Source organism: Megalops cyprinoides, chromosome 9 (genome assembly GCF_013368585.1).
Source record: "Megalops cyprinoides isolate fMegCyp1 chromosome 9, fMegCyp1.pri, whole genome shotgun sequence".
In the NCBI taxonomy this organism is placed as follows: domain Eukaryota; kingdom Metazoa; phylum Chordata; class Actinopteri; order Elopiformes; family Megalopidae; genus Megalops; species Megalops cyprinoides.
The window spans coordinates 13,195,081-13,212,291 of NC_050591.1; the positions used below are offsets into that span (position 1 = coordinate 13,195,081).

A 17,211-nucleotide genomic window follows, 5' to 3' on the forward strand; every position below is an offset into this window, starting at 1 on the left:
ACTGCAAGTGACATTTAACATTATACCTAAATGGAGCTGGAAATATACCCAGGTTTTATAGACAAAGTCATTATTGGGGAAAAAAAAAACAAAACTCAGTGCTTTTTCTTTCCTAACTAAATTTAATCAAATAGATTTGACTGAATTTTTATCTGAATGGTGATCAAGATCACCCTCTGACAGTAATCTGCTATCAGGTTTTTTGTGGCACAAATGTGAAAATGGTGTGTACAACAAACAACAAAACTGTTCTTTTGTTCATTTGTTTCTTTCCATGTTGAAATAAATAAAGATTAATGTTTTGTTATGAAAAAAATAATAAACTATTATAGGACCTCAAATGATTGAAAAAACAAAAAGTATAATCAATTGAGATAGGTTACTGAAATAAAAGCATTTTGGTACAAGTTAGCTATCACAGATACTGTATATCCACTTACAGTACAGTAAATGTGGGTAGCATCAGCAAAATTTGAGGATGAAACTACTAGTGGAATACTGGTGAAATATCATTTCTTTTTATACTGAACTGATACAGTTGTACAGTGGATGAACAGATGGACAGTGGGCAGTGTTGTGTAACAGGAGACTGACTACTGTGTGTGTGTGTGTGTGTGTGTTTGTGTGTGTGTGTGCGTGTGTGCACGCATGTGCATGCTCTTCACAGAGCGTTGGCTGTGGGTCAGAGTGCTGAGGCATGGCCAGGGTTCGGGCCTCCTGGACCGGGCCGCTGCGGTGATGCCACGCCGGTGAGAGGATTGGCCAGCCCCCCTGGCACTTGCCTGAGCTATGTGGGCTGCTCCCGCCTCTCTCTTCCTCACTGTGTCCGTCCTGTCCACAGCCCAGGTAAGAACGGCCTTGCCAAGCAGCCCAGATCCACCGCGGATTGTTTAATGGGGAAGCTTTCCTTTGGATCATTAATATGCGTGTCAGACATCTCTTTCGGTAAGAGAATGTCAGGGTACCAATACTCATCCTGGATGCGATGCCACTCATGTGGTCATAACTTTTTGGCATTACCCTTTGGGATCATTAAGTCCTTTGACAATCTGGCCAAATAGTGATTGATTAAACCTAATCTTGAAGTCTGACTTAAAGGTTAGGCAACTGGAAAACTGATGGTTCAGATTGTTCAGATAGTTCAGATGTAACCAGAAAGCTGATAGTTCTTATGTCTGGTAGGACACTGCAGTTGTATCCATGAGCAAGGTCGTACGGGAAATGAAATTTACTTATTTACTGAAACTACTGTATAAGCAATAATATTTTTTGTCAACTTTGATTTTGTAGAGGATTAAAATTTGAAGTATTTGTATGAAGGTTAAGGTGATTCAGCTGTTGGTGCCAAGATTGGGTGCCACCTGTTTGTTTTATCGCTCCCTGCAGCCGTTATTAACTATAAAAAATGTGGAAGTAACACCATCATAAATCAAGGTGGGCGATGCCCATCTCCTCACGCTTGCCTGGACCATTTATAATTTGTGATTCAAAAGCAGAGGGGCTTATCTAGCCTGCAGAGAGGCCGCTGCGAGTTATGGGGGTGGGCTGGTTTGCGTGTGGTCCGTGCAGCCACACCGATGGCACTGATGTTAACCAGGGCTCTTTGCAGCCCAGGAGTCGCATCCCCCCTCCCCCCCCCCCAACAGGATCACCCTGGGGAAAATTCTGGAAACTACCATGAGGCTGACCAGCACCACCCCCCCACCCGCTGTTGAGACCCGATCCCGCGTAGGACTAAACTGGCAGTGACCCCTGTCTTGATTTGTGGCCTGCAGCTCTCGTCGGGGAAGACCGTGAAAGACACGGTGGAGGAATGGAGCAGGTACAGGAACGAGTGTCTCCTGAAGATGAGTACAGACCCCACTCCCTCAGGTAACGCATCAAAGAGAAAAGCTCAGGCAACAAAGGGCAGCTGTTTGAATTTTCCAGCACAAGGCGATGAGCTCACTAATGGATTGCTTGGATCTGTATAGGAACACTTATAATTCAACCAAAAGGGGAAGGGAACTCCAGAGTTCTACCCTTGCTCATAATTATTCATAAAGGAGAGATGAAGAACCATTCAATTCCATGACATTATTTATTTTCTTCCTGGAAGGGGGTGATTGAACACAGAGCTCCTTGCAATGAGTCACTTTCACAGAAAAATAAACTTTCATAGGAAGAACTTTCAGTGTTTCACGCAGTGCTTGGGGGAAAAAGCAAGCTTCAAATATTTGAATATTTCATATTGGGGGCCACAGTATATTTTAATATTTATGTATGTGCATTGCACATCCCTGGTTCCTCCACAGAGCAGGAAGGACAGACAGTGAGGGAAATGAGTTTGGATGCAAACGTACCGTCATACTCAGAGATGTTGGCCGTCCTCTTTCAACCTGGATGGCTGGTGCCGATTCTCAAAGGCGCATAAATGTTGGCACCGACATAGCCGTAAGATCTGGAATCTAAGAACTGTCTTTAATATTTCAGATTTTTGACATCCCAATTCACATTATGCATGACTGTTCTTTCATTTAAACATCTGAACTGTAGAAGGATGGCTGTGTTATCTAATCTTTTCCTCTCAAGGAAGAGAATAGAGAAGTTCAGGACTTTTCGTTCTTTGACTAATCATTCCTCTTGAAATATGCTCGGAATGTCCTGCCGAAAATAAACAGGGATTCAATAACCGAGATGGTTTGTGGAAGTATCATGGGAATTGGATTGTGGGATACATGTTGTACTGTGTTTCTCTTATTTTACATTTTAATTTGTTTATCCATTGTGTGGCTAGAATGTTTAGCACACTTGTTGAGGCAATGCTGTACCTAGGAGAGAACCCATAACTTGCAGGGTCTAGAGCACTAAACACAGCTGCTTAATGACAAGGTGACATAGCAGTATTAACACAGACCTCGCAAAGGAGCCGATCTGGTATAAGCATGGAATCTTTAAAACAAACAGTAAAGTTCTCCTGACCCTGGATTAGTGCATGGGTTGAATCTGGGACTCTAGAATTAAAGTGGCCCATAGGTGATCATTTTAGTTTGTGTGTGCACTGTATGTGTACTGTGCAACATCAAACATTTCGCGTGTGGTGGTGGTGGAGGTATGCAGAAATGCTTTGCGTTGGGGAAGAGGCTCTTCAGGATGTGGCATGGTTGGTTGTGGTGGCTGCCCAGAACACAGCTGCCTGCCAGTTTAGAAAAGGCTCTGATGGTAGATTTCTGTTTTGCCAAGCAAAATCGCTCTGAGAAATGGATGCATGAAAAAAAAATTCTACATAATGTGTGAGGACACAAGCAAACACACGCACATCCACACACCCTCACACCCTCACATTAAAGGCATCATGTAGACCAAGTGTGTGATGTAGCAGTTAGAGCACTGCAGTGTGAACCAATCGACTGCAGCTTAACATAATGAAAGAAGCTTTGCTATTTCACCTTTGCTTGAGTTGGAGTAAAAAAAAAAACTTTAAATATGTCAAAGAATTTGTGAGACAAGGAGTAAATACAATCTATACAAAGCGTAGAAATGGGTAATTGTCAACCATCTGCATAGACAACAACAAGGCATCTGCTGAGCAAATGGCAAAATATCAGACAACAGTAATGTGTTTATTTTCCCTTTGTGCTCTAAAGAAGTGCTGATGATTTCTCCTCTGCCTCTAGGCTTATTCTGCCGCCGTATGTTTGACATGTACGCCTGCTGGACCGACGGCGTACCCAACACCACAGTCAAAGTGCCCTGCCCGTGGTACCTCCCCTGGCACGATCAAGGTACCCAGAGCTTCAGCGTCATCATTGTCACCATTGTCATTTGTTGTGAGAATGGAGGAGCGCCTTGTCGTAATTTGCAGCGTGGCACAGATTTGTGAGCTTGTGTTTGCTGTTGGCATCTGACCCCCCCCCATCCCCCTGTGTCCATGCAGTGCGCAATGGCTTTGTGCTTCGGGAGTGTGGGCCAGATGGGCAGTGGGTCACCAACAACACCAGCCTGACCTGGCGGGACCACTCCCAGTGCAACGCCGACGACAGTCAGCAGATTGCACAGGTACCCACCACTGCACCGCCCCAAGACTGTGTGGATCAGGTGACTCATGGTCTTTGGGTCCATGAGTATAGCTCACAATCAAAGTAGGATACAGGACATTTAGCTATAACGATTAGCTAACGATAACTACAACACAGTAGCAATTCATCGTATATACCTTAGAGTGTTGTACTATTTTATTTGTTTACGTAACAGTGTAAAGAGTTGTGATCTAGTGAGTGGTGTTTGGTAGTATACTTCCCTTGGCTTCCCTTGTCTAGTCGGGTTGCACAAGTTAACTTGGGGTGGGGCTTGAATAGTGTTATGCTCACACTCACTGGTCTGGGAATGTTGTTAGCCTGGTCTGACACTGTTGCTCATTCAGTTTGAGTGGATACACTTTATGTTGTATTGTGCTGGAAGTTGCTCTGGATAAGAATATCTGCTAAATGAATGTAATGTTAACCTCCTTGCCTTGGTTGACTTAATATATCCTCTGTTTGATGCATCACAGATTCAAAAAGCTGTTTGGTGAAATAATGCAGGTTGAGTCATTTGTTCAAGAGTAGCAGGGGACCATCTGTGTCTGGACCCTAACCCACAATCCTTTGGGTCCCAGGTTCCGCTCTCTTGCCATTTCTTTATCCTGAGCTGTAAAGCAATGCAGTTGGCGCACACAGGGGTTTGGAATAGGTGGATAGAAAACACAGGTTTAAAACCATCATCAGCCTCTAACTCAGAAGCTGCTGGCTCAATTCATGGAGCTGGAGGGCTTGATATACTGCCCCTGTGCTTTCAACACCCTGCACATTAAATGAATTATGGTCCTTCCGCAGGATAGCCAGAGAATTTTTGCACAAAACGTTCACTAGTTACGGAAAGGAAACTAATTAAAAAAAAAACATAAATTCCCTATACTATAATACTCCCTCCATAGTGTCCTTCTGAAAGAACACACACAGGTTATGTGCACTTTACATTGTAGAATCATATTGTTTTTTGTTGTACATAGACACATTCATTTGAATTAGATTGAAAAATTGATTTTATCCCATGCCTTATGGCTGAAGAGCTCTTCTTTTAATGGCAGGAACAGTTCGCATAGCTCTGTATCTATATTTTGAACTTGGTGTCAGGTTTCATCGATACAGAAGAATGTGAGATCTCCCATGATGCCCCTGCAGTATGTTTCCTGGCAGCCTATAGATCTCTGAGGCCATGGAGTGTGAGAAACCTATTGGGGTTTAATCGACCTAGAGTGCAGCTTTCATTTTATCAAGAAGGAAAGCTTATTGCTGTGACTGATGTTTCTCTCAAATACAGTACATTTTTCGCTGCAGGAGAATCAGATGATGATCTTGGCCTACTTCAGAGTGATGTACACAGTGGGCTATTCACTGTCTCTCACCAGTCTCTCTCTCGCCCTCATCATTCTCCTCATTTTCAGGTAAATACCGCTATTGTATCTTTTTTTGCAACCCCACCCCCAGATTGCTATGATTCTAAAGGGTTCACACAGAAAGCATTCTGAGGCCACCACAATGGTAAAAGAGAGTCTTGTCTGCTTGAGATTGTTGGTGGACTGGACCCATGAACCCAGGAGGAGGGCCATTCAAAATAAGTGTTAGCACATCACCCCCGTTAATGATCGACCAAATCCATGAACCGGGGGACGGCCAACCACAGAGAAGCTGATCGCTTTCCTCGAAAACAATCAACCATAATTGGCAGCGTTGTGGCAGCAGCATACAAAGACCACATCCCTGTCCGCTATTGCTCTCCATCTTCATCTGGGGTGATGGTTTCTTCATGATTTTGACTATCATCATATTCATTTGCTCACAATGTATGTCCAGTGAAGAGCAGCTTGTATATTTCTATTTTACAGACAACCACATGTTACTGGTACAACCTACACAAAGTACATTTTCCTTTATCATGCTTACCACATAAATGTGCTGCTGTTAATATTGATTTACTACCTGTTCCGATGGCTGTCATTAGGTAGATAATTCTGCACAGTTGTATAAGATTATGTGTACAGGATGGATGAAGACTGAAATAGTAAGTGTTGCAACATAATAATTGTAGAATTTGGTTTAGTCTCCTGAGCATTTGTTTTGTCTGGTGAGAAGTTTGTCTCTTCAGAAGTTGTTAGTGTGTTTCGAGAAGGTTGCTTTTTCTGTCATGGGTTGTTTTTCTGTCTTAGGAAGCTGAGGTGCACTCGGAACTACATTCACACCAACCTCTTTGCCTCCTTCATCCTGCGGGCCATCTCTATTCTCACACGGGATGCTCTCCTCATGAGGGAGACCCCAGAGTTCCGGGACAACCGCGACGTGTCTAACGTGCTGAGTGATAGGGTAAACCCCGCAGACAAACACACACACACATACACACACAGGGAGACACAACGGCATTCACACGGACATACATCCTGTTTTGGCGTTATCTGTTGAAGCAAATACAGGAATAACCAATTTCTGAGACACTTCAAGTCCCATTTACATGTGATTTGGAAAGTTGAAGCCACACATGGATCAAACATTTATCCGTAAATCTTTGTCTGACCCCTGACCACTAACCTCTGACCCCAGGCTCTGTCGGGATGTCGCGTGGCCCAGGTACTCATGCAGTACTGTGTCGGGGCCAACTATTACTGGCTGTTGGTGGAGGGGCTGTACCTACACAACCTACTGGTGCTCATGGTCTTCTCAGAGAACAGCTACTTCTCTGGATACCTCATCATCGGCTGGGGTCAGTACCCGAAACAAGCACCTGGGGGGACAAGTGGGTGGGTGCGGAACAGCAAGTCCCCATCTGTCAGGGCCAGGATACTACATCTACTAATCTCCTTCACATTCAAATGAGTGATTTCATCATCTCAGGATAGTATGAAATAGAGGTAATTTGTATGCTGTTCCTTTTTACTTACCTTTACTTTGCTATGATGATGAGTTCCTGTGAGTATGTAACCATCTGTGGAGCCTTCGTGAAAGGTCTCTCATGTAAGAATCGATCACGTGTAATTGGTGTCCATTTAGAAAAGAGCTGCATGTCTTTGGCCTCCTCTGACATGGAGTCCTTGTTCCTTTGAAAGGAAGAGCAGCCCACAGTATGTATAGTAGGCATGCAGTATGCCGTGAGCTGTTCCCTTTTGAGACACCACCATGATCATCACATTACTGAAATGCCTTGATGTGAGCTGGAGCAGAGAGTCATTCCTTGGCCTTTTTATCAAACAAAACCTTTATATGAAACGTAACCAGTTGTAATCAATTAGCAGAGTAGAACTGCATTGACGGTCCACGTGCTACGGGCTGCAGTGGAATTGGGGCTCTGCATTGCAGTTCAGCTGGTCATGTGTACCTCTCTCTGCCTCTGCAGGAACGCCAGTGCTCTTTGTGATCCCCTGGATTGTGGTGCGGTATCTGTATGAAAACACGAGGTGAGCCCCGTGCTGGACCACAGCAGTCAGGAGAGAGAGGGGCGGCTGTCAGGCGGTGGTGTGGGTAACATGCCCTTTTCAGGCCAAGACCCTCAGGCCCATTGTGATCGTCCTTTTGCTTATGAGAGATTTTCTTTTTTGCTTAGAATTGATTTCATTATTGTCATCAATATGCTGATGAGGTTGTTATGGAGGAAAACATTCAAAGGTTACAATATGTACTCAAGCTTTATACTTGTGGAAAATTTATCACACTATTAGATACCGGATATGTTTTTTAAGTAACACAAGGGAGAAAGGAATGGGGGCTGTAGTGCAGAATTTATTGTAGTGCATTTATTTTAATGGTATAGTTTACTGTAGAACTGCCCATCTGTAAAAGCCTGTGGTGTCATGTCAGAGCTATATGTAAAGAAAATTAAAACTTGCCTCCTTCTGTAGGTGCTGGGAGATAAATGAAAACATGGCATACTGGTGGATCATCCGTTCACCTATACTACTGGCCATTTTGGTAAGGCCCCACCTAATCCTGAAAGACCATCTGGATGGCTTCACTCCTGAAGATCTGACATTTCTTTAAAATTAAGTAGGGGGGGTTTGCAAAATTATTTATCAGTCATCACAGTATTCTAATTATCTGCATTGCTGTGCTTCTGTTTGTTGTCCCAGGTATAGTGTCCCAGCCATTACCTATAACAGACTAGCTGCGAACAGAGAGAAACTGAGTGCTTTCTTCTCACTGATGCCTTTTTATACCTCCTCACTGTTGGTGGTCTGTTTAATGCAACAGAATGACATCAAACTGATTTAAAAGTAATTTGATGGATTACACTGACACTTGTAATTTACTTGTTTACCCTGGCAGTGCAGGTAGCAGGTACACACTCTTAGAGAGAGGGTCCAGGGATTTTCGTAAGCAGAGTAAAATGAACTCACGATGAACTATTACCATGACAGATTCCTGGGTAAGAGATTTGCAAATGATCAGCTTTTGAAGGTTTGAACTCCTCCTGTCTCTCTTTTGTGGCTAAAGTCAATTTGACCAGAGTACCACACATTTGAGTACTTATTGAGAGACAAGGACATAATATGGTAGATATCAGTTAAAAGATTAAATGCTGTGTCTGATTTATTTCCTCTCTTTCTTCATGACTTTTTGCCATTTACTTTTTGCCTTTTTTCATTTTTAGGTCAACTTTTTCATATTTATTAGGATTATACAAATTCTTATTTCCAAATTAAAAGCACACCAGATGAGGTACACAGATTACAAATTCAGGTAAGTCGACTTCTGTTGTCATCTTTCCATAATGAAACAGATTGGATATAACGTTTTAAAATTCCCTCTCTTGAATTTTAGATATGTATCAGATATATTCATAGAATCCTGGTTAACCCAATGCAGAAATTGTATTGTTACAATTAAGATGCAGAAATAATTTGCCTCAATTTTGACCCCATTTCTATTCAAAAGAATTTTGTCTCTAAAGCCGGAAGACATGCTACATGAATAAATGGATTTGAAAAGAAAACTCTCGTCCTCCCTAATTTTCCCTTTTCAAATATGTGCAATTATGCATTATTTAGAAGAACACTGAGTCAGATCCATTTGTATACACTTATGGTCCATTTTCATAGCTGTGTGCCTGTATTCCACAAGCACAGCGCACAGCTGTGGTAAATGGCTCTAAGGCTTTTCAACAAATGATCAGGTCTCTGCCAAAATTTAAGTCACAAACAGTTTTGAATTTGTCAGGTAATGTTTCGTTTGAATAGTTTGTACTAAAACATTGCTTGGTATAAATATGACTCATTGTTGGGCTTGGCTTGACTTTAAGTGTCTGCAACCCATTCAGTGCCTGTTCTTTATCACACTCTCTACTCAGAGCAGGTGTGAGGTGAGCAGTTCTGCCTGTGAATCAGTGTGTCAGGTGGTTTTTAAATTCCTCCTTATTTATTTAGTTTGCGAGCAATTTCTAGGTTGGAATGAGATTGTGTTTATGCCTTGATTGAGGCAATTCTCAGTTGATTAAATCCCTTTCTGAAAGATGTCATAAAGATGTCCAAAAACTTGAAAGATCAGGTGCATCAGTGTAAAATTTTTATGAAGCCTTGAAGGGGTGCAGTGAAGGATCTAGTTACTGATCGACACCAAGCGTTCAGGGTAATGATTGATATTGGGGTTGAATGGCACTGACGACAGGACAGCTAGAATGTTGACTTCAATGAGAATATTAACAGCTTTTGCAATGGTTTTTCACCATTTGATTGTAGTCTACAGTCCTGCCTGCTTTTTGATCTCACATCAAGGGCAAGTATCCTCTGGTTGAATTATCAATTAGTTGATCAACCAATTTTTTTTACATAGTACTCTTGACAAAAGTATTGTCACTTGACTGTACAATATGAAGATGAACAACAAATTTACCCATGTGCAACTACTACATTGTGTTTGATATTTCGCACCTCTCTTCCACCGAAACATACCTCTCTACTGCCCCCTCAGACAACACCCTTGCAGTGGGGTTTCGATGTTTTGAGCTGGGGCCAGATTTTTGCAGTTTTCAAACAGAAAAAAACACAATATTTTCAAATTCTCTTTTTTTATGTCAGACTAAACATGAAAAATAGGCATTTCAAAATTCTCAAAGAGCTCTGAAAAATGTGTAATTTTCGAAAAGGTAAGTGAAACCGTCCCTAGTTAGTTTCGCTCTCTGTCATTGTTTCCTGAGAATGAAAATGTGAATCAAGCAGCAATGTTGTACCAATGTCATGACACTGTTTGTGGAGCCTGGTCCAGGGACCCAGCTGTGAGTGTCACTCTGTCCGCAGGCTGGCCAAGTCTACTCTGACCCTCATTCCACTTCTGGGTATTCACGAGGTGGTGTTCGCCATCATGACCGAGGAGCAGACAGAGGGGACGCTCCGAAATGTCAACCTCTTCTTTGAGCTCTTTTTCAACTCTTTTCAGGTAATTTCTGACCCAGCAGAAAAGGGGACTTGCTGCTTATGGGGAAAGTATACACACTCTTATTCATTCTACAGGTTCCTCTCATGATAGTGTACATAGCTTACAGGATTGCACATTACACACTTACACAACTGGATATTCACTAAATTCAGCACTTAAAGTGAACCTCCTTGCTGAAGGAAACAACCCCTCATCCAGGAAGCGTGTCTGTATTGGGAAATGACTTTCATCGTAAAAGACATGAGCTAGAGGTCGTTGAATAATTAACTTGCTGTTTTTGTCCCCCAGGGCTTTCTTGTGGCCATCCTCTACTGCTTTGTCAATAAGGAAGTAAGTGAAACACAGACACATTTAGAGAGGGGATGCACGTGAAGGTGAACTTACGTCCAGTTCGTGTTTCTTTGAAATTTATGACCGGCCACTCAAATTCCCAGTGATCATCACTGTCCATCTGGTCCGAGCTGCCCCTATTCTCATGCATCTCATTCTCAAGTCTGTCTCATTTGAACATACTCGGCGAACAGAATCCTAGTACTGAGATGTCCTGACCTATCAATTCACTAAATCATGTTTTAGTTACTGATGTACAGTTATTAGCATGTGTGCTGTTTTCTGATCTTCGGATGTTGTGGAAGGTTGCACTGCAATGCTCCTTTAGGGTGTGACTCTTGAAGCATTAATCACTTCCAGCTTTATATGCCTTTTTGTGTCCTTACAGTTGTAAGAGAATGGTATGACAGACAGTAAAATTGCCTAAATATCAGCCTGTAGTAAGATGGGTTAACATCTGCGAAGTCCCACTTTCTGGTCACAACCCTGCTGTTTTCCCATCACCCCTTGTCCAACAATGCACCATCCCTGCAGGTACAGTCGGAGATCAAGAAGAAATGGCAGCGATGGAAGCTGGGCATGAGCATTCTGGACGAGCAGCGCAACACTTGCAGCAACACACCACAGGGCGGCGCTGGTGGGTCCCACTGCCAGCACGACCCGCCTTGCCAGCCGGGCAGCCAGCACCCGGACTGCCATCCGGAGTCCAACAACTTCTCCTCGGACATCTCCACCTCAAGCCAGCACCACCATCACCCCGGCGCCAAGAAGGGCAAGTCCTACTGCTACATCTCGGCTCGCAAGAAGGTGCCAAATGGCATGGAGGGATGCCAGCAGGGCACCGATGGCATTGTGGTCAGATACTCCGAGAGCTACTGCTAAAAGGACCAGTTTGTGCCATATGGAATTTTTACTTGTATTTGTGCCCGTGCTTGTGCCTGGACCCGTACTTGTACCTGTACTTCTAAGTGTACTTGTTGCCATGCTTTTGCACCCAGGCCGCACCTGCAACCAGCACATTTGCCTCCTTGGCTGCCTTGGATGGTCCCAGACAAACTGTCACACAGACTTCTGTGCAATAACCGTATTGACCTCTGCCCTCCATGACCTCAAGACACAGGAAATGGAAAAGAATGCGGTGGGAAGGATTTCTGTATCTGGCAACCCTGTAATCCGGCTCATCCGTTCTTTCTGATTGTGTTTCTTTTTTGTTTTTTTTTTTTCTACCTCTTTCCATACTCTTGGGAGATACGCCTGAGTGCTTTGCCACATGTGGGTGAAACCACCATAAAATCTTGCGTGGGCTGTAAATATAGAGGTGTGACTGATTGTCAAACATGAATTAGAGTCCTCAGTGAGTAGACTTTCGGTAAAGGTGTTATGGCAACGCAGAGACTACGCATCAGCCTCTGTTGCCCCACCCCCACCTGCATCCCTTTGAATGGAATACAAGAAACTGATAGACCTGTACTCAAAATGCAAAAAGGATGACCTGGTCTCTATCGTTAAGCTAAAGAAAACTGTAAACACTGGCCCAAGAAGGGTGATATTTGACATCCAATGCCCACCGTCCACCAAATTGGTATGATTTACACTCATAAAAGCATGATATACTGTGCAGTGCATCCATTTTACATCACTATTGCACAAACCTTCCCGTGTTACATTGCATTCATGTTTTCTACTTGCTCTTCTTTGCTGCCTTACACTTCAAACCCACTTGCAGTAGCTCTAAACATCTAAGACATGAGTCACCGTAGTGTGGATTCTCTCCATAGCAGGTCTAACTGTTGAAGAATGTGCTTTATGAGCTTGTTAGTTCATAAACACGCATGAATTATCAGACATTTGAGACAGAATCTGGGTTATTCTATAAAAAAATAAAACTCATGGAAAGTCATGGTCACTCTATGGAAATGAAAAAACAATATCAGAGATTTATAAATGTCCCTATAACAGCCATATTTTTGTTGTGTGCTTGGTATGTCCAGCCAAATGCTTTCCCTGGGGTTCATATCCAGATGCGAATTCATATTTTCCCCCATAAAACCTAAAACTGATCTGGAGCTCCCGTCTGACCCTGTCAAAAATGATATTTGCACAGTAAACAACTGTGAAACTATTTCAGGGAACAGCCCAAGGTGGATTTGAGGCTACAAGATCAATCAGGTTTAGATGACTAATTCCCCTGACCAAGAGGCATTGTAGAACTGCAAAGAGGTGTTATTCATGAGAACAAGAATGAAAGGCAGCAGGAATCCAGAAATCTTTTCCTGCCAGATCTCCTGATTCTCCGACTGCTGAAATGAAAAGGGTTTAGTCTGACATACTCAATCCGGTAATTTGTGGGTTTTATCACTGGGTTTACCAAGCACAGAAGCAAATTGTCTTTTCCAATAAGGGCCCTGTCTGTATTCACCACGGCGGTCTTCTTCAAGCGCTCAGTCAGCCTTGAGACAAATTATCCATTTCTCGACATCAGATGTTATGTCCCCAGATGCACCGCTGAGATGAGTATTGAAGAGGTCATTAGTTTCCTCATTAGGTAAGTCTGGAGATGGAATCCCCAGAATCAGTTCTGCAGCAAAGATTGGCATGTTGTAGGATTTCAACATGTAGCCCACAGATGGTTGTTGGTATAACTATATCATAATACTTACGCTAGTCTTGAATGACTGATATAAGAATCCTCACAGTATGCTTGTAGCAGAATCTAGAGTATATACATATTAATATACATAACTTCTTTATACATGGTTGGCAAGTGCCAACATTTTGGGTAGAATGACCCTTAACGTGCTTATAATTATTGAGTGGAAACCTTTGTTGTGATTACATATAGAACAAAGAGGAATTATTCCACTTACTCTCTCACTAGAGGACTTGAACTGTTCCTGGAAATAAACAGTACCACGAGCATCTAACATTTATACCCATTCATCAGAGCAGGACTTGCAATTCATCAAACATCCTAATGTTCAGTGGACATTGGAAAAATAACCCAAGGCCTGATACTGTGACAGAGTGATTACTTTGTGTGGGCTACATAGCAGTCCCAGCGTAGGAGATTGTGACATTAATTTGAAATAATAAACACAGTACATTTGACTAAATTCATCATAAACAATCTCTAATCTATACATGGTTCTGGGAATAGATTAGACCTGCCAAAAAATTATGCACCTTCCATTTGCTGACATCTGACCAAGTAATGCAAACATGTTCCAGTAAGATTCCTGGATGTTCAGGAAGAGCTTGGCTGTCTGCCAAATTCTGATCCCATTTAAATTTCCATACACAACTAATTGAATGTATACAAGAGTCATTTCAACATCTCTAAAAGTCAGGTATGATTATGGTTATGGTGATATTTTTCAGAAACCATTGTTCAGGCACCCTATGTATCAAGACTTGATAGCATATCAATTTTTCACTGACTGTAAACGGGCCGCAATAAATAGCACAGTGAGTTTGAGTGAATCAGTTTACATTAGGCTGTGTTTTCTCTCCAGCAAAAGTCCATGATGACAACCTCGGGATGACAATGTAGTAGATTACACAGTCCAGAGCAGTTAAAGCAAAGTTATTTGCAACTGCTTGTAAACTGTCATTAGTGAGAAGAACACTAACGGAGCACATTTATCCGCTAACATTCTGATAAGTGTATGCGCAGATGTTGCGTAGCTCGTAATGCTGTTAGTAGACAGTTCTCTTTGTAGCCGTAATATGTCAAGAAGGAGTGCGCGATTTAAGAAGCACTTAATGCACCATCTAGTGGATTGAAACATAACTGCAGGAAAAAATAAGCCACAAGCTTGTTGAGTGGACTGACCTGTTTACATATGTTTTCAGTACTTTATTTTTATTTTTCCTTTATTAAATTATCCAAGTGCCAAAATAGAACAAAATAAATATTGCAGCTTAGTGACTTCAATTTACCTGGGTCTATATGTACTTGCAAAAAACAGAGAAAACAGCAAAATTATATAAATTGTGTAATATTGATGTCTGCATTTCTCCTATATGGTTATCCGTGCCCATGAATAATGCAATTGTGTCTTCATAACTTAATTGAAACGTGTGCACTTATGATTTTCACCTCTCTGTGGATACCATGTGTCTTACTAATCATTTCAAATACAAAATACCAACTTTGTTGCATGCCGCTTGTATCCATCCATGGTTTAGTATGAGAGCTTGAGTAAATATGTTGGACAGTCTCTACATGCAGGTATCCTCAGTTTATTTATGATACATGTGTTATTGTGTACTGATGCAGGCCGATTCAAAATGTGCTTGCAGATCAAGATTGCATTTGCAATTCTATTGTCACCGCACAACTGTGCAGAGGTGGGATGCTTGGGATGCTATTTAACCTTTATGTTGATGTATACTGTAAATATTTATCTGGTAAATTCAGTGATTCCAATACACATCTGTAATGAATACAATTTCACATCTAAAGAAGAACCAGAGAAAAGAGCAGCTTGTAAGGCTAAAGCTAAAGTTTACATCTGATTGTGTATCTGTCTGCTTCTTTGGTTTGAAAATGTCTTGCAGTTATTGTGTTTCATGTTCACAAATTTTCTGTTACTTGCTAACTTCACTGATACTTTTCTGGATGTAATTGCCATATCATAATGTTTCTTCCAGACCCTGTCATCTTTGTTTACATAAAATCCTATCTGCGTTGGTTTACAATTGCAGTTTTTGGCTAGAATATTTTCCTTCCATTATCCTGGAAAGGTATGACATGATTTACCATAGAAAATGGCTCTGCTTTCTTCTAATGACCATTGCTATCATTCCAAAGTCCAGTCACATTGCAAAGATGCAGACACAATAAATCACAGTGAAGCCACTGATCATTCAAACAATATAAAGTAAAGAAATGAAGGGTCTAGTTGATATGGCTGCCATTCCATTAAAGTCTTATGTCATTCTCATAGCATGCCTTTTCCATTCTCTCTGGGGAAACCCTATTAGACCCTCATAATTGCCAGCTGGATGTCTGATGCACAAATGACATAAACATGTCACTAGTGACAAGTTATTTGCATGAAGATTTTCAGTGTGCAAGAAAAACATTCAAAATGGATGGTTTGAAAAAATACTATAAGATAAAGTAACACGGAATACCTTGTAAGAAGCATTCACTCCAGTTTCCAGATTGTATAATGATTCATCAGGTTTGACAATGATGAACATCTGTAATGACATATTCAAACTAATCAAAATAGACTATGTGTAATATTGATATTTATTAATATTTCCTTTTGTATTTGTTCCACATGCAAATGCCAATCAACAGGAGAACAGGGTGTATTGAGATTGAAATATACACATGTATTATATGTTTATGTGTATATGTGTATGAATATGTTGAATAATAGGGGTTACATTGTAGAACTGTTGTATGCTTTTTGACTGTTCTTTTCAGGTGTTTCCTGGTTGATTTGTTATGGCATTCACCATTCAGCTATTTTTGTTGTTACTTCTTTCCTTTGCTTATTTGGTGTTTTAAACATGTTAAATTAAATTAAATGAAGATGTACATTTATTTATGTATTATTTGTTATGGGTTGCACTATTTTAACAAACACTATAATAAAGATTTTTTTGTAATTTTGAAAAAGAAAATATTGTTGTCCTTTAATTTTTGTCTCTTAAAATAGGGTTAAAAAGGAGAACGCTTAAAATATTACACTTTGACATGAATAATTATTTTTAAAAGTTGCACTCTGACAGGAATAATTAAACTGGTGCCTCTCTATGGCCAGTTTACCATATTACATCCATTACAGTCTGCTTCACCAATTCATTTAATTGACAATAACTATTGACTGGATGTATAATTAGGGCTTGCATGTTCTATTTTTATTCTGAAAGCTTCTGGGTGACTTTTTGTGTGAAGACATTGTATGGATTTATGCGGCCTACATAAATCCATACAATATACCACAGAGGTATATAAAATATAGTACAATATACCATACAGGTATATAAAATATCCTCTCTACTACCTCTTCTTGACCAAATACAAAAGCTAAAAGTACAAAAATGAAGTTAAAGTTTAAAAATTATGGGCCCATTTTGGTGCAGCACCTTCCACCTGTCTGTGTAGGTTGATTTTGTGCCTTGTCTTTGTGAAAATTGTAATCATGGTATGGTAAAGTATTTTTCTGCATGTAGTGCTTGGCAGGCTTGAACATGTGGCCCAGTATATGTAGTATGTAGGGGTTGTGGCTCACTCATATTCTGTCCTCCAACATGTGCCAAAGTAATGTGCACGGGTCACATCTATGTACATTTTACATTTTAATCAATTGCAGTTTCAGAATTCCTGCCACTACTAATTTTATTAGGAGTTGAAAGATGCTGAAGTTTGACTGGGTCACTGACCCCATTCTTATGGATGCATCCCTCAAAGCTGGAAAGAGTGGGC

The 17,211-nt window shown here is 41.2% G+C and overlaps 1 protein-coding gene across 1 annotated transcript; it reads left to right on the plus strand.

The window, feature by feature from the left end:
• The first annotated feature begins 680 nt into the window (after positions 1-680).
• Positions 681-12,506, plus strand: gipr (gastric inhibitory polypeptide receptor). The gene is made up of 13 exons (XM_036536848.1): positions 681-846; positions 1,776-1,872; positions 3,657-3,764; positions 3,917-4,038; positions 5,358-5,464; positions 6,227-6,380; positions 6,615-6,774; positions 7,405-7,465; positions 7,907-7,976; positions 8,656-8,744; positions 10,298-10,436; positions 10,725-10,766; positions 11,301-12,506. Exons 1-13 carry the CDS (start codon positions 790-792, stop codon positions 11,646-11,648), a joined length of 1,554 nt encoding a protein of 517 aa, XP_036392741.1. The 5' UTR covers positions 681-789; the 3' UTR covers positions 11,649-12,506.
• Positions 12,507-17,211: the final 4,705 nt, after the last annotated feature.